Genomic DNA, 18,573 nt, shown 5'->3' on the forward strand with positions numbered 1-18,573 from the left:
ATTTTAATATCTAAAACATGCAAACGTCTAAAACATAAATCTAATAATTATTTATTTTTATATAGAACTTGATTAAATGTAAAAAAACAAAAAAATAAAGTAGATTATGCAAAAATAACAATTATATTTATTCATTATAATATTTAAAACATGTAAGCAGTTAAATTAGTAATTAAATGTAAGACATTGTTGATGTTTCATTTTAAATATTAAATAAAAAAATAAAAAGCAATAAAAATAAAATGTATTATTTTTAAACAGTAATGTAATGTAATGAATGATTTATGATGAATATAAGTAATAACAAAATATGCAGTGTTTAATAATTTAGCATAATTAAAAATGGTAAAAAAGACATTTAAAAGAAATCAAATTATAAAATGTTATAAATTACATATATTAGTCTAAAAAAAGTAGTTACAAAAAAAAAATGAAATATGATATACTAGATTTGCAATAATATAATAATTTAGGTGTTAATATATTAGTTATAATAGATTATTAGACAGGCATATTGAGATTTATAAAATCTTAAATGCAGTTTTAGGTTCTAATTTAGGGGAAGGAGTCATATGGCTCGTTGAAATCTGCAAACGAAGCAGTTCTGAACTTTTTAAAAAGTAATCAAATTTGCGGTCGGGCTGGCACGGGCACAAGTTCACAACACTTGAGGATGTCAGCGTGACCGGCTTCATCACAGCAAGACAGAACAAGCGCTTTGACCCTAAGATCATCTCTCCCTCATGTTTCTGACTAGTCTCCTCCATGAGTCCGAACGTCTCTCTCTCCTTGGCTCTCTTGTGGACGTCAGTTGTCTCGGGATGTCCTCAGCTTGGCCCGTTTGCTCCAGGTCGGGGGTGTTTTACTGTGATCTGCTTGTGTTTCGGCATCGTTGGGTGTTTTATTCGTCTTCTCTTCCCAGAATCCTCTGCTCTGGAGTCTTTGGAGTGTCGTAATGACTACCGCTCTCGTATCAGCTGCAGCTGGAGAGATCATCCCCGTCTTCATCTCTCTCTGCTCCACATGGACCCAGACGACCAGCGGTGAGAGACGCGTGTTCATTCACGTCACTGTTATTACAGCAATAATAATAATAATAATGTAGGCATATTAGAGCGGCAATTGAAGAACAATAATTGTATCCTATGAGAAAGACAATAACGGTGTACTATAGTAGTAGAGTATAGCAATGGTATAAGAGTGAAATAATTCATAATATATAAATCATAATTAGGTAATACTATAATCTGTTAAACAACGTCAGATAAAATATTGATATTTAGTTGCCTAACTTTGTACACTGTAATTTATGAAGTATAAATAAACACACACACACAGAGTTTATATTTTGAAAATATGTACATGTATTTGCATGTCTATGTTTATATTGATATATTTATTATTACATGTAGTTAATACAAAGAATAACATTTTAATAAAATATCTATGCATGGGGTGTATTTATATATACATAATAAATATACACGGTAAACTCAGATGTAAATAAAAACTTTTATTTTGGATGCAATTAATCACAATTAATCATTTGATGGCATTAGTTTTAAGTAAAAATGTATTAATTGCATTATAATATTTAGGGAAGGAAATGTTTTACATAAAAAGTCAATTTTGTCTCTATTTTTACAATAATAATAATATATTATGCAATGCTTGCGTTTTTGTTTTACATTAAAGTTGATACATTTACAGCTATTTTTATTATACATTTAGCAAAATAAGACTTGCTGAAGTAATTCAATAGTGAGTAACTAAAATAATATAATATATACATTTTATTATGTTACATATACTGATTAATATTTAAAACATTTATCAATGAGTACAGTATAATATACTAGAAATTTTATGCCATTACTACAAATTTATAGTTTATTATGTTAATTTAATTAGATTCATAAAAGAGTAAAATAATAGTTTAGAAAGATGCTTTGAAAATCACTCTGGATCTGACACAACCTTAAAGCTGATCCGTGATCAATTCATGATACGTGATTTTCTTGCTTTATTTCAGAGTATCGCCCTGTGTTCAGACTCCTAACCCTTCCCAGGATCCCACTGGGAAGCAGAGAGCCTATTGTCAGTATAACACATCTCTATTTGCCATCGGCTTTGATGATTTGTTCTTCTTCCGCACGCCGCACTCTTCTGGCCTTTCCAGAGCCTTCAGATTGACAAAACCTGGTACAATTTGCACAATAGATTCATACCACAGCATTGGCAGTTTATGCTAAGTCTGCTCTCGACTTCCCTGTAGAAGATGCAGATCCAGACTGGACTTTCTACCAGCTGGACGACATACCGCCTCCCTCCCGTGTGACCTCTCACCCCTTCAGACGGCATGACCGAGAGTGCTCAGTAAGTATCAAAACCAGCACACTTTCAGTCATAGGTCAAGCTGAACCGACAACAAGAATGTCCTCGACTTCCTCATGGTCAAAAAGACGAACATGATCTTTCAAGAAAACGTGTTTTACGTATAGACTAAAAAAACATGGATAGCTTCCACTACAGAAAAGTGAATCCATAACCCAGTATGACCACTCTATCATCTTGGATATAATGTGCGCTGTATTAATTTTGAACAATTTTTTCATGAACTAAACGTAATTTTATTTGCAAAACAAACACTTGAACCTACATCGGTGTGATATAAAATGACCTAAAATGATTTAAAACGCATTTATAGATATTTTTTTTTAGTTCAGTTTAGATTTAGTTTATAGTTTATTTACTTATTGTCTTAAACAGAAATTCATCTTTGACACTGGCATAGAAAAAAAAAACATTTTTACAATAAGATATGGGTATGCTCACACCTAACAAAACATATCTCACGGTAATACCGCAATTAAAATTTTGATTTAAGACAGCCATCGCCAAGGGTACAAATTATCTTTTATATAGATTCTTTTTATATAGAAGTCTATTATATTTAGGCAAGTGGAGCCCCCTGGTGTCCTGGAGTAATTTCGACCATTATTTGTTTCAGATTCTCTCATTTGCTTCATTAATTACTCATATTTTTCAGTCTCATTGTTAAATTGCCAAACCACAACATAATATACGTTAAAATACTTTCAATCATTGATCTATAAACGATAGTTAGAATCCTCCTATCGATGCTAACATTTGTTTCCTGATAGACCTAAACGATGTCTTGTTTTGTTGTCTATGTGGTCCACATTTTCCTGGAATGAAAGTTTGTCATCAATGCTTGTACCTAAATATTTCAAATTTTAAACTTGTTCTACCTTTTTTAGTAATTTGTTCATATGATACACCAGCTGCACCAGCCCTATTTTTGTTCCCACACTTGTTTTTTAAGAGTTTTTAACTTTCTATAAAATGAAAAAAAATGACATGAATGTTCACCCCTATCTTCACGTTATTGTATAATCAGATCTTACAAAAACCTCAAAGCTGCGCTTCTGAATAGTTGTGACATTTGAGTGATTGTGTTACGTCACATTGCTTTGTCTAGTTCAGCTGGAATCTTATCGCTTTGCATCTGGTTGCATCTGAGACTTTTGAACCGACATATTGCAAGAGTTGTTTATGCATTTTCAAGGTTAAAACATAACATAAATAGATTTTGTTGTTTTTAAGTGTCAAACCTAATTGTATGTTGTATCTTTGTAGTCGGAAATTGACCATGAAATAATCAACGACAAAAAAAGCGGGAAAAATCGCGCCAAACCAACGCAGAAACATGTGGAAGATGGCGAGAATAAAACTGAGGTGTTTACTAATGGTCCAGAACTGATATCTCAGCGTAAGAAAAAGTCTATTATATTTAGGCAAGTGGAGCCCCCTGGTGTCCTGGAGTAATTTTGACCGTTATTTGTTTCAGATTCTCTTCCTGGTCCATATAACTTCAACTGTGTGCTCAGCGATGGGAATAATTTGAGCTGTATCTGGGATCTCAGAACAGATCTGGCCCAGTATATCAGCTACACACTGTCCTACCGAACATGCTCCACTGCACAGTGAGTGTTTGAGAGCATGTTAGATCGTGTGAACAGCGTCTTTAACTCCGACAGGTGTGATGTTTCTCTTTCAGGAACGAGTGGTGCTGTGTTGAGAAGGTGGAGGTCACAAATAAAGGAGATTCGTTGAGAATGATTGGTGTCTTCAGTATCTTTGAGCCTGGAGAGCTGCAGGTGCAGCTCACTCCAACGCCGGTGACCAAAGTGGTCCGCTGTTATGAACACAGTTTGTACCTCTTCTAATCAAAAGTATTCCAGAAAGCGTTTTAATAAAACCTCTACAGATTCTCAGAGCTGTGTTTTTGATCTGGTCTGTGTCTGGGGTTTTGTGGTCTAGTCCAGCCCGCATCTCCCACGAGTCTGAGCGTTGAACTGAGAGGAGAAGACTGGATTTTGAACTGGACTTTAACAAAGTACCGTACTGTACCTCTCACTACTGAACTCAAGTACTGGAGCCTACTAACTCCTGTGAGTATTAAATATGTAAGGGAGTTTTTATCTTTTAAACTTTATAATGCTGATATAAAAATGTGATGTTTTCTTTCTTTTAATATTTTATATCAATATGATGCATTTATATATATTTTTATTTAAAACAAACTTAATCTAATTAAAAGTAATAAAAACGAAGTCAGAATGCATTACCTAATATATATATATATATAAAACATAATTTATATAATTAATTTTATATACGAACGTAACATTTTTCTTAAAATATGTAAAAAGTGTTTGTATTGTGTATATTTGTTATGTTAACAAAACCTTTTATTTTGGATGTGATTGATCACGTTTGACAGCACTCTTTTTTTTTTTTTTGGGATATCAACTTTTGTACATTGTCAGTTTTCTCAAAAAGTGTTTTAGGAGAGTTTACTGTATCTTCCAAAAGTCCACAAGGCCAAAAGTGCCATAGCTGTACAAACACCCTCACCCACACTCTCTCACGCATGTATGTTAACTTCATCTTTGTCTGTAGGAGGATGTAAAGAGCGTCTTTCTCTCTGACGGAGAGCTGGTGTTTGCTATATCAGAGCGTTCTCTCAAGGGATCCTCTGAGTATCGTGCTCAGGTTCGCTGTAATGTGAGTACAACCAGACGTTTAGGATGGCGTTACTCTGGATATCCCTCCGATTGGAGCGACCCTATCTACTGGACTACACAAACTGGTCTGAGACGACTCCACTCCCTATAGCTATATATCTTTATTGTACGATACAAAAAAAATCATACATTGTATAAATCAGGGGTGTTCAAACCTATTCCTGGAGGGCCACTATCCCCCAGAGTTGAGCTCCAACCCTAATTTAACACACCTCAACCAGCTAATCAAGGTCTTTAGTTTCACTACAAACTTCCAGGATGTTGGCCTTCCTGTAGCAGGGCTGGACACCCGTTGTTTAACCTTATTAATGTATTGTTTTTCTTTCAGAGCCTCTTGCACCACATCTAGTTACATTTCTACTGTACTTCCTTATTGCGACTCTCGCCTCAGCTGTCTCCATCATAGCTTTTATCATTCTGGTTGTCATTCAGCGGTAAAGTTTTACGATTACTTTGAACAATCGATTGACCCTTTGCTAAGACCTGTCCCTTAGTTACTGTTGCTATGGCCAACAAGCTATTCTCTCTCATGCCACACGTCATGTTCCCACGCAGTAAAAAAACCCACAAGTCTCAGCGTTCAAATTGTGCGTTTTTTTGAAGAAATTCAATCAATAAATACAGTTTTGTGGCTATTAACAATGTGTGTTGACAGATTGTTGACTCATTTCAAATGACATAAATTGACCATCTCTTGTTTACTACTTATAGCAGAAAATAAACATGAACGAACATCAGAAGGTATCTTATTTTAACCCTAAATATACACCATTTTTTCTCTACCAAAGTTAATGTATTCTCTCGTCTTGTTTGTTTGTCGTATAAAACGATGGTTTCGGTTTAAATGTCTGTCAATCAAGTTTCCAGCGAAGGGTCAATTTCAATGCCATAAAAAGGGAATTCAAAATGCAACACTACAGGAAACATACATTTGTTTTTTTTTCTTTTTAGAAGAGTGAGAGAATGGGACATGTCTCTTCCCTCTCCTGTCCACAGCAAAGTTTCAGAGGTGTCACAGGTAGGTTGAGCTGGCAACTTGAACCTCATCACTTCACTGTGGCCTTATAGGCCTATAGGTCTGGCATAATGAATTAGATATAGCAACATACAAGCCGATTAAATTAACGATTTCATGACTACTTGCTTTTTTTTAAAGCCAAACATCACCAACAATTTTTAAACCCTTGTTTTTTGTCCAAAACATGATTGACAGGGTCTTTGACTTAAGATTTAAACTGCAAATGCATTATGGTTAATTTTAGTGACTACCTCTGAATGCAGTCTAATTGATCTGACAATATTTTTGGTGGACACTTTTTGGTATTTATCAATTTCAATCATTAGGTCTAGATATAAATGAGGCCTGTAATCTTTTAAACCTAGTGCACAATTATAAGCTGACTGTGTGAACATCCTGCTTACCGATAGCATCCCCAGATGGACCGCTTCCCCTGCTGTACCGAATTGAAGGACCCTGATATCAGCAATGCTCAGATTGTAGATGTCCGTCTGCAGCTGTCCTCATTGTAAGTAAATTGTAGACTCTATTCCTGGAATGCTTTGGAATTTCTGGAATGGGAAGTAATAAAATTCTTTATGAAGGGATAAACAGAGAAGTTTGGGAGAGAACTGTGATAGCCAGTGATCTGTTTTTCTACACAGCAATTCAAAAAGTAACATAAGCGCTGATGCCAACAACCAGCCCAGAGAAACTGAGGGAAATCGAGTGATTTTGCATGTTGATGATCCATGCCTTGTGTCCTTGTGTTCCTCTGAGAATGCAATGGAAAGAAATGGTCCATTTCAGCCTCGTGCCACCAACTTCCATGACCCAGTTCTCCCATGTTCAGAGGGATACATGCAGAATCCTGTCGCCACTACCCAGAATGCATTGCAAAAGGCTTGTTGTCTGAATGTAGAAATAGGTGATGGGTACATGAATTGCCCTAAGCCTGATTTGATCTCACCTAAACAAAGGACAAATCCTCATTCAATCCACTGAGAAGATCTAAATGCAGATGTTAGGAAGACTGCGAGTGGTGTATGCATGTATGTGTGTGTATATATATATACATAACCCATGAGAAAGAATACAAACATGTACAAAGGTATCAAATAATAAAGAAAATCACAGAAACTCATGACTGCTGTTTCTACAGTGACCACCAGAGTGTAGTAAGGTACTGCATAATTTACTGTAGTTTGATACTTTGGGTAATGCCAGGGCTGTGCAAGCCTGCTCCTGGAGATCCAGCATCTCTTGTTCAGCTCTAAGCCCCGTTAAACATGAAACATGAACAACATGAAATCATGAAATTAGCATGAACAACATGAAATCTCCAGGCAAGAGCGTTGGGGCACGTTGGAGCTAAAATCATTGGTTTTCAAGGAGCAGGATTGGAAACTCAATAATCCGTTGCTTTATAAGCGTACATGCATATTATTGTTTAACTCAATAAAATGTAGTTGTCTGCCAAATATATTGCTTTCATTTTGGATAGCATGTCTTGTGTAACTACTAAATATTTCATTTTCAAAATAAAAAAGCAATATTAAATGAAAAGCATAAAATGTCTCCCGTTTCTCAGATTTTTTTCCCTCTGAGCGAACTACCTGGTGTGATCTTACTAGAGCAGTGGTTTTCAAGCTTTTTTGACTACAAGTTTAAGGAACCACTGCTCTAGAATTTCAGAAGAGATATCTAAAATGTCTCAAAACTGTCATCAGATTTGCTATTAAAAATTCTCAGAAAAAATGTTGATGCCTTCAGCCCGGTGCTTGGTTTTTTTTTTTTTTACTTTAGCTCATCTGATTTAGTATTGCACTAGCAATGCCAAGGTCATTGGTATGGTTCTTGGTGATGACACGCTGATATATTGTTTTAAGATTCTTTGGAGAGAACTGTCTCTCAAATACAAATCATTAGGGTTTGTGTTACCTTGGCTCCTTTGATTTCAAAACATCTCACTCTACCTCTCTGAAGTTCTGACCCCTTGGCTGTTCTTTCATTGTGTGTTTTCTGAATGACTGTAGACGTGTGCAGTGAACAGCTGTTTGACTCTTAAGAATGAGTAATTACCATTGACTCTCTTATTTAGAGACGTTCTGTGCATGCGCATGTGTTTCTTCAGGCAGTGAAGGTCTGCTTGTCAAAGGAAACAGCTGTCATTTGAACAACGGTGCAACTGCATGAAAATAAAAAGGTAGAGATAAGGCAGTATGGAGATATACTCTGTCACGCTCTGTAAAAAATCCCAACAGAACAGAGATTCACTTTCAAAACTAGGTTGATTTCAGTCAAAATAACCTTTTAAATGTGATGTTTGTGTTTCTTCTAATCTGATGGATGGATATCTCACCTGTATCTTCCACACCTGGCTGTGGGCTGCAGGCCAAAAAACACATAGGCACTTCTATTCCAAAAGAACAGAAGTTATATGCAAATTCTCAAAGTCAAGTCAAGTCAAGTGGCTTTTTATTGTCATTTCAACTACATATAGCTATGCAGTACATAGTGAAATGAGACAACGTTTCTCCAGGACCTGGTGCTGCATGGTCACACTTACAACATAATACACAATACAAAAGAACTCACATACTGAGCTAAGACATACTGTGTCTTAGCCACATGAAGTGCAACGTGCGCAGACTAGTGCAAACAGCAGGGAAGTAGAGTGCAAACCCAGTGTGCAAACTAGTGCAAACAGTGCAAAGACAAAAACCCGACCATTGCTTCCCGGTTTTGTAAAAAAGTGTGTCTATATTCTACACAATGGGTAGGATTATGGTTGTCATATGCACATCAAACAAATTTAGTATGATATGCATGTGAAAACTGTGTTTATCATATGCATGTTAAAGTCAATTTCTGTGTAGCAATACCACAATTTTTTTTATTTCGTGTACTATTTATACACATTTTCATGAGAAGCTGCTCTAAAATTCCCATTTTAAAAGTTTATAAACTATAACTTCATATATAACTACATGCTGAAGTTCAAATCCTTCTTGCTCTTACACATCTGGCTTGTTCTGAAACAGCTGTGTTTGCCACGGCCTCTTCAGGATTTATAGCCCACCTCTCCACACCTTCACCCATCCCTCGTTCCTCTCCTCCATCAGGTGCATTCTCTTCCCGACCAACTTCCTACAGTTACACTTTTACCTTTTCATGCCATTCTTCTTCTTTAATCTTTGTTTCTCAATCTCACAAAGTCTCGACCCTCATCGCACCTTCCTTTAATTCCCACCGTCCCCCTATATGCCTCTCATGACCTGTTTTAGATCTGACACTCACAGCTGCTTCTTGAACTCTAATGCCACCATCATCCCATCTGTTTTGCCCTCTCCCATCTTTCCTTTTTTCCCATTTCATTCACACCCTACCCCTTTCACCTCGTTTTCATCAACCACCATCAATTTCTCAGTTTTTTGCCCCTTAAAGCTTGCTACAGTGATACAGTATATCAGGAAAAACTGGATTTTGTGAAAACCTTGCACCAAGTTGGCAAGTTGGAATTAAACTCTGCAGGAGACTACTCCTCCAGGACAGAGTTTGGAGACCACTCATTTAGAACTTGATGTGGTTATTAGGTAATAACTTTCTTTGGTTTTTGAATTAGAGGCATTTTGATATCTTTAAATCGCAGACTTCCTTGTTTCATACTTTGTTCCTTGTTCCAAAAACATAAATCATATATGATCAAATATCACAAGTACTGAAATAACTGAATTTTGGATTTTAGCATAATGTAGCACCATATGGAGCAGAAAAGTTCTCCTAATTGATGAATGTGTGATTGTAAATGACGTAAACATTGAAGATACCCTCTACGCCTCTCTTAATCTGTTCTTAATCACAGCTGCCTCTTAAACTCAACTACCACCATCATCCAATCAGTTTCAGAGCACCTTCACCTATCGAAGTCTCAAAGGTATAGTGCATATTTTAGAACTTGTTATGAAAATTGAGTTATGACTTTCTGGTGAAAAAGACATATTGTAAGCCACGTCTTGATGGTCTACTTGGAGCTGTTCCAAGCCCTTGGACATGGAATTATATAAAGTTAAATGTACGTTTGGGAAGTGCCTAATCATTCAGTCAATGTCCTGTCAATAACCATTATGAGTCTACACAAGCAGCACTCATTGCACCGTCCCAACGAAAATTCTTCCTCCACTTCCCCATCTCCTTCACTATGTAGCATCACAAAGGGGTGGTTGAACTGTGAGCCTAAGCTGAGCCTTGGGTTCAACCTCCATTGAGGACAGCAAGCCAAATTTGTTAACCATTATCCATTAAGGACTAGATGGCCAGATGAACTTGTGAAAGTATTTTAAGCCATGTCGTAATTACCTCTGAAACTCCAGAATGACAGCATGATGTTCTTCTCAGAGCACTTCCAAGTCATTGGACTCTGAATTATTTGTTTCTATGGCAACACTAACAATGTCAAAGTGTTCACATGCTTGGAGAACTCAATAATTACAATTTGTAAGCTGGAATGTTCTGAGAGCTACGACTTGGACCATGTGATCGCTGAACCACTTGACTGATACCAGATTTATTTAGACATTAACTCGCGAGTAGATCGTCATATGTTGTCACTGGTATTACGGTAATTACAAGTTGGCGTGGACGCAGTTATAAATGAACCTTATTTTGAAAATTGTTACAAAAGTGTAGCACATGGCCTTTTAAACTCTTCTAAATAATTTTTTCTCAACTCTCACCTTCCATCCCTTCTTCTCCTTCTTCCTTTTTGGCTTGAGCTGACCATCAGAAGAAAGAATAAAAGATGGGATCCGCTTTAATGATCTATCTTTCTGATGTGTGACTCTTTCTCTCTCTGCAGGACTGCCTATTCACAAGCAAGATGTGCAAGAGTCATTTCGAAGAAAGATTAAAGAGAATAGAGCCACTTTCTTCTCACTCTCTGTTGTAACGTATTTGTTTGTAGGAGGAGAGGTCCTTCATGAACTGTGCTGAGACCTGTCATAGGCCTCGAAAGCAACTGAATTTTGGCTGATTTCCAAACGCAAGCATGTAGTGACAGTCAGATAATCTTCTGATGTACGTGATGGGCCTCCCTTCAACTCATTTTGCATTCCTCTCGCTGTTTTCTGAAAGCCTGCTTTTGTTTTAGTGATGATTGGTTGACATTGGAGTGGGAATTTAACAACTTGCACTGTAACACCTAGGTGGTTGCCAGGGTGTTATGCAGTTGCTAAGATGTCCTAAGTTTTTTTAATACTTTGAGATGCAGTTACAAAGGTGTTCTGAATGTGCTTTTAACACATTGCTCTCTGGTCACTAGGTATTGAAAGTAGTTTATATGGAATGAATACATTTAAATTGCCTATTGCTATGCAAGTGATTGTACAGTTGCCAGTTAGTTACCAGAGTTGTTTTGTCTGTTATTTGCACAACATTTTGCATTTCCTAGTGGCCAGGGTATTACTAATTTGATATAATTTGTCATTTGTCAAGTTGAGTGGTTGGTGGTTTTTAGTATGTTGCTATTTAGTTGCATGGTTGTAGCCTAGGTGTTGGCATAACTAAGGTGTTTTTAATGTTACAATACAGTTGGAAAAGCATTCTGAGTGTTCCTTTGCACACTGCTCTGTGGTTGCTAGGGTATTATGGTTCGTTGCCAAACTCTCATTATGTGGTAGCTAATATGTTCTGATGTATTTTTAGCACGTTATCATGCAGTTGCTAGGTTGTTCTGGATAGTTGGCAGGGTATTGCTATATGTTGTTCTAGATGTTATAGCATGTGGCAGTTACAAGAGGGTTCTGGATTATTGCCAAGTTGATATGTTGATATTATTGTATTTGGTTGTGAGGGTGTCATTATGTGGTTGCTAAGGTGTTCTGGGTTGTTTAGATACACTACTATAAAGTTGCTAAGCATTAGCATGTTAGCATTCCTGGATTGACCTTTAAACTGAAAGGCTGGATTTATGAAACTGCAACAGTTGTTTTTTTCTGTTATTCTGGTTAATGGTTTTGTTGTCTTTGATGTTGTTGTGCTGGTTGTAGCTAAATTTGAGGTCGGACTATCCTTGTAGCCTCTAGCTGTGCTCGGTGCTAAAGTTAGGGTATGCATGCAGTATTCATGAATGCTCGTTTTCCATCATGGTGATGGACTACAGCTCTTTATATAGCTGCAGAACGACTGATGAGGGTTGTCTGGTGCTCCAAGACCTCCTCACTGTGAGTGTGTTCATGTGATTCATCATGTAAATGGGTCCATTTAGAAAGACACAATTAGCCATGAGACTAATGACTTAATGATACCTCTCACTAGTGTTATCTTGATGTAAGGCATTATGTGCTGTCCAAAAAGCCTATACAAAAAATGTGCGGTTTCAGTGGTAGGGTTTTTGAGTGGTTACCTGGGTGTTGCTATGTGGTTGCTAGGGTGGTCTGGGTGGTTGCTAGGATGTTGTTATGTGGTTGCTAAGGTATTTAAAGTATTTGTAGCACATTGTCATGCAGCTGCTGTGGTGTTAAATGTGTTTTTAGGATGTAATGCAGTCAATGTTTTTAGCATTTTGCTATGCAGTAGGGTCTACTGAGTGGTTTTATGCATATTGCTCTGTTGTTGTTGTTAGAGTGCTGTTAATGGTTGTCAGGGTGTTATGTGTTTGTTTTACATTCTCTGGTGTTTTTTTTTTTTCTTTTAGCATTTTGCAGTGCTGCTGATAGCGTGTTCTAGGTGGTTCCTAAGGTATTGTATGTGTTTGTAGCACATTACTATGCGGTTGTAGCTATTGCTATGCTAAGAAGTTTTGAGTGGTACTAAACAGTTGTTAGGGTGTTCTGGACACACAATTTGAAGTAGCATTTATGATTTTAGCCCAAATCATGTAGAATAAGCTATACTGACGTTTAATAAGCTGGGCTTGTTCAAATCTCTAACACAACATATGAAACAATATTATTACATATTGCAAATAATGCAATCCAGTACACTAAAAAGGTTTTTTAAATGGTTATTAACATATAAGGAATTCAAAGTTGTCCTGATTTGAGTGTCCTTTGCAATATTTCTGATAAATTACTATAAGTCACAGAAAGAAAAGGTGAAATTAATGAGGAGGGAACAGATGCTTCACTGGAGGCTTTCTAAGAAAATAACATCACTCACAGTACTCAGAAGAGAGAGACAGAGATAGAGAGATCAGAGGCTTATGCAAGTCCACAGAGATTTGCTCTCTATTAAAATGAGCAGAAATGCATGCATGAGTGTGTGTGTGTGTGTGTGTGTGTGTGTGTGTGTGTGCGTGTGTGTTTGTGTGGCAAGACAGACTCGGGTCAACATCATTAAAAAGATTTAAATGTGACATCATTCGTTCATTATGCCGATGAACTGAGCATATTAACAGAGAGACCTTGAGAGGGATTATTATAATAAGAATTGTATGCTAATACTATGTTAATTATATGCAAATTAAAGTCTTAGGTTGACATATTATTGGTTAAAATAATTAAATATAAGCACATTTGAGATGGTAATATTTGTGTGTTTTATATTACTGATAAAATGAAATATTATAAAATGTTCATATAATTTGATATAGTATTTTTAAAGTAGAGGACCTAAATCAAATTATTTACATAATATATTGTTATAGATAATAAAGGCAGATCATAGCTAATATTAAATTATAAGAATTATAAGATTTTTTTATGTTTTTAAAGAGGTCTGCTCAAGAAGTCTACATTTATTTGATCAATCAATCAATCAATCATTTTTATTTATATAGCGCTTTAACAACACAGGTTGCATCAAAGCACTACAGTATAATGTAGAAGAGTACAATGACAGGGATGTATAATGACGAGAGTGACCAATTTCTTATTAAATGCAGAGACGGTCTCTGTAATCAATTCAACGTTAAATCACTAGAAGTTAAGTGTCCCCAACCAAGCAAGCCAGAGGCGACAGCGACAAGGAAACAAAACCCCATGCATACAGAATGGAGAAAAAAAACCTTGGGAGAAACCAGACTCAGTTGGGGTCAGTTCTCCTCTGACCGGACGCCCAGCACTTAACTTCCAGTTCAATTTTAAACACAGCTGTGTCAGATAGTGTAAATGACTTAGTGTGCGCGCGTGTGTGTGTGTGTGCATCAGGATCTGGTGATCTGTCCACGGGCGCATCTAGGTTTTCTGGTCTCTGATGAACATAATCTCTGTGTGCTGATCCACCATCTAGTCTGGATACAAACTGTAAAAACAGATTGAGAAAGAGACAGGACTAATATTAGCGTAGATGCCATTGTTTTTACGATGTCACAAGTACATCGTATTTTAGGAGTAGTGTTCCCGGTTCCTGCAAATCTAAGTAATGCAGCCTAAAAATCCTTTAACGGATTTGAATAATAAAAAGTGTGTTGGTGTGTTATGTGTAGGCTAAGTTAAAAAGATGTGTCTTTAATCTAGATTTAAACTGGCAGAGTGTGTCTGCTTCCCGAACAGAGTTAGGGAGATTGTTCCAGAGTTTAGGTGCTAGATAGGAAAAGGATCTGCCGCCCGCAGTTGATTTTGATATTCTAGGTATTATCAAATGGACAGAGTTTTGAGAACACAGCGGACGTGCAGGACTATAATGTGATAAGAGCTCGCTCAAGTATTGAGGAGCTAAACCATTCAGGGCTTTATAGGTAATTAATAAGATTTTAAAATCTATCCGATGTTTGATAGGGAGCCAGTGCAGTGTTGACAGAACTGGGCTAATATGATCATACTTCCTAGTTCTAGTAAGGACTCTGGCTGCTGCGTTTTGGACTAGCTGAAGTTTGTTTATGAAGCGTGCAGAACAACCACCCAATAAAGCATTACAATAATCTAACCTCGAGGTTGAAAGCATAGGTCGTAATTTAGATATATTTTTAAGATGGAAAAACACAGTTTTACAGATCCTAGAAACATGATTTTCGAAGGAAAGATTGCTGTCAAACAGCACACCTAGGTTCCTAACTGATGATGAAGAATTAACAGAGCAGCCATCAAGTGATAAACTGTGTTCTAGATTATTATATGTGGGGTTTTTAGGTCCAATTATTAGCACCTCTGTTTTTTCAGAATTTAGCATTAGGAAGTTACTCATCATCCAGTTTTTTATATCGACTATGCATTCTGTTAGATTCTCAATTTAGTGTGTATCATCAGGCTGCGCTGAAATATAGAGCTGAGTATCATCAGCATAGCAGTGAAAGCTCACACCATGACTCCTGATAATATCTCCCAGAGGTAACATGTACAGGTTGAAAAGTAACGGTCCTAGCACTGAGCCTTGAGGAACTCCATATTTCACTTTTGAGCGATATGATACCTCCTCATTTAATGCTACAAACTGATAGCGGTCAGATAGATATGATTTAAACCATGCTAAGGCGCTTCCTTTGATGCCAACATAGTTTTCTAGTCTATCCAAGAGAATGTTGTAATCGATAGTATCGAATGCTGCGCTAAGATCTAATAGCACTAATAACGAGATAAAACCAGGCCATTAGTAACTCTAATGAGAGCAGTCTCAGTACTATGGTACGGTCTAACACCTGATTGGAAATCCTCACAGACACTATTTTTTTCTAAAAAGGAATACAGTTGCGAGGATACTACCTTTTCTAGTATCTTTAACAGAAAAGGGAGATTATAGATTGGTCTGTAATTTACTAAGTCTTTGGGATCAAGATGTGGTTTCTTAATAAGAGGCTTAACTACAGCCAGTTTGAAGGTTTTGGGAACATATCCTAATGACAATGATGAATTTGACCCAATATACAGCAAATAATATACATGTAACATCTAGCCAGTAGAGGGAGCCCTCACCTGAATACTAGCTAGGTTCTGCTACTTATCCCTTCATTTCCTGTTAGAGGGCTTTATAACCGGAAGCCCTCTATAGACTCTTCACAAAGTATTGCCAGTTCATCTGCCCTACCAAGCATTCTGCTAGCCGGTGGTTGGAAGTGGTTGGAATGATGTTGTGTTAAAAGCTGTTTTTTTCTGAAGTCTGAAACCTGAACTACAGACTGAACTGGCAAAGATTAACCCAGACAGGCAAGCTCCACTCCGTGTGCCTTTTTCTCCGCAAACTCACTTCTGCAGAGAAAAACAATGATGTCGGTAACAAGGAGCTCCTATCAGTGAAAGCAGCTATCAAAGAGTGGCGACACTGGTTAGAGGGGGCCATCCATCCATTTCAAGTGATCACTGACCATAAAAACCTAAAGTATATCAAGAGTGCCAAGCATCTAAACCCTTGCCAGGCTCGCTAGTCACTATTCTAGTCACAAGATTCCAGTTCACTGTCATAAATCGACCAGGAAGCAAGAATATCAAGGCTGTCACTCTCTCCCGACGTTATGATAGCCATGTTGAGGACACAAACCCTAAACCAATTCTTCTACCATCTGTTATTTTAGCTCCAGTATCATGGGATATCATGGAGGAGTTGCAGAGAGCCCAACAACAGGAAGCACCACCAGACCAATGCCCCCCAAACAAGCAATATGTCCCATCCACACTACAGCAACAAATCATGCAGTGGGTTCATACATCTCTTAATTCCAGACACCCAGGTAGCTCACAAAGCAAGAGTTTAATTCAGAACACATTCTGGTGGTCTGAAACTACTCAAGAAATCACCATGTCAAGTCTTTTCAAATTTGTGCTCCATCAAAAACCACATCCAAAGAATTACCATCAGGTCTTCTCAAGCCGTTACCCAGTCCCCAGCGACCAAGGTCCCATCTATCCATTGATTTTGTTACCGATCTTTCCCCATCCAACAACTTCACCACTATACTAGTCATTATTAATCTTTTCTCCAAGTCCTTCCGTCTTATCCCTCTAAAAGGACTTTCTACCACCATGGAAACAGCCCAAGCCCTCTTCCATCAAGTATTCAGATTCTACAGCTTGCCAGAAGATATTGTAACCAAGGAACTCAATTCACCTTCACATCAAGTAAGGAGAGCCTTTTGCAAGCACTTTGACATAAATGTCAGCCTCACGTCAGGTTACAACCCTCAGGCAAATGGTCAGTTAGAACGTTTGAATCAGAAAATTGGGAGATATCTTAGGACATATTGCAGCCGTGAACAACACTGCTGGTTAGAGTTCCTGCCCTGGGCCGAATACTCCCAAAACTCCCAACCTTCATCAGTCCCAGCAGTGGATGATTGGATCAGACGTAGTGAGAGAATGTGGGACAGTGCTTATGTGAGTCTCCAACAGGCTGTGAGAAACCAGGAAATCCAAGCCAACAGAAAACGTCACCCACGCCCTCCCTACGAACCAGGACAACAGGTCTGGCTCTTAAAACGGGACATCAAGTTGCAGCTGCCCAGCAGGAAGCTCAGCCCTAGGTATTTCGGTCCTTTCAAAATTCTTCAAAGAATTAACGAAGTGACATACAAGCTTGAGCTTCCTGCTAACTACCGTATCTCTCAATCCTTCCATGTCTCCCTCCTCAAACCGGTCCACATGGATGCTGACCCCGGCCATGAGAGTCCAGAACCACTTCCACCGCTGGATTTTGATGAAGCCCCAGCATATAAGGTGAATGAGTTGCTGGACTCAAGGCACAGAGGGGGTCAGCTCCAGTACTTGGTGGATTGGGAGGGCTACGGTCCTGAGGAGAGATTGTGGGTAGCCGCACGAGACATCTTGGATCCATTATTCATCAAAGAGTCCCACAGAGCCAGACCTAACCGACCAGCTCCACGAGGACGTTCCACGTAGAGCTCCAGGAATCCTCCTAGAGGGGGAGGTTCTGTAACATCTAGCCAGTAGAGGGAGCCCTCACCTGAATACTAGCTAGGTTCACTCCCTCTCCTTATTCTCCTTCATTTCCTGTTTGAGGACTTTATAAATGAAAGCGCTCCATAAACTCTTTGCGAAAATATTGCCAGTTCATCTGCCTTACCAAGCATTCTACTCATCGCCATTGTTTTCCTGCCACATGTATGATTTCTGCCTGTTTCTTCATTTACCGATTCCAGTGCCGGCCTTCTGCTCTGTTTGCCTGATTGGACTCATGACCTGGTATAGACCCATTGCCTGTTTCTATCGTCTTTTGGATTATCCCTGAACTTGTTCGCCTCTCTGACTGCCTTTGTGTTGCAGACTCTCTGCCTGCCTCATCGTTTGTATTTGCTGCCCTAGTGTTTAATAAACATACGCACATAGATTCTACTCCCGCCTCTGCCTCCTCCTTAAAATACAGCAGTAATATTGTGAAATACTTTTTATATTTAAAATATCTAACTAACTTTCTAACTGAATATATTTTTAGATGTAATGTATTCCTGTGATTATTAATTCAGTCTTCATTGTCACATAATTCTTGAGAAATCATTCTACAATTATAGGTTTTTAGAGGTTAAGGTAAAGGTTTGCTGCTTAAGCAATAATATATATATATATATATATATATATATAT

At 37.8% G+C, this 18,573-nt stretch overlaps 1 protein-coding gene across 3 annotated transcripts; it reads left to right on the forward strand.

The window, feature by feature from the left end:
• Positions 1-422: 422 nt before the first annotated feature.
• Positions 423-7,662, forward strand: LOC122327135 (cytokine receptor common subunit beta-like). 3 transcript variants are annotated; one of them, XM_043222321.1, is made up of 13 exons: positions 423-850; positions 923-1,043; positions 2,033-2,202; positions 2,276-2,376; positions 3,661-3,793; positions 3,872-4,007; positions 4,082-4,233; positions 4,345-4,490; positions 4,987-5,176; positions 5,440-5,545; positions 6,063-6,129; positions 6,540-6,637; positions 6,774-7,662. In XM_043222321.1, the coding sequence occupies exons 1-13, from the start codon at positions 766-768 to the stop codon at positions 7,111-7,113; spliced, it is 1,845 nt and encodes a 614-aa protein (XP_043078256.1). In that variant the 5' UTR covers positions 423-765; the 3' UTR covers positions 7,114-7,662. The 3 variants fall into 3 exon arrangements, with proteins under 3 accessions (XP_043078256.1, XP_043078254.1, XP_043078255.1); XM_043222319.1 differs by having other exon boundaries at positions 423-1,043; XM_043222320.1 differs by having other exon boundaries at positions 423-1,043; positions 4,345-4,475.
• The last annotated feature ends 10,911 nt before the right edge of the window (positions 7,663-18,573 follow it).

This window comes from Puntigrus tetrazona, chromosome 22 (genome assembly GCF_018831695.1).
Source record: "Puntigrus tetrazona isolate hp1 chromosome 22, ASM1883169v1, whole genome shotgun sequence".
Taxonomy (NCBI): Eukaryota; Metazoa; Chordata; class Actinopteri; order Cypriniformes; family Cyprinidae; genus Puntigrus; species Puntigrus tetrazona.

Coding starts and splice junctions, on each gene's coding strand:
- LOC122327135 (XM_043222319.1), top strand. CDS start 766: ATGAGTCCGAACGTCTCTCTCTCCTTGGCTCTCTTGTGGACGTCAGTT. Junction 2,377..3,660: donor GGCATGACCGAGAGTGCTCA/GTAAGTATCAAA, acceptor GTATCTTTGTAG/TCGGAAATTGACCATGAAAT. Junction 6,638..6,773: donor CGTCTGCAGCTGTCCTCATT/GTAAGTAAATTG, acceptor TTTTCTACACAG/CAATTCAAAAAGTAACATAA.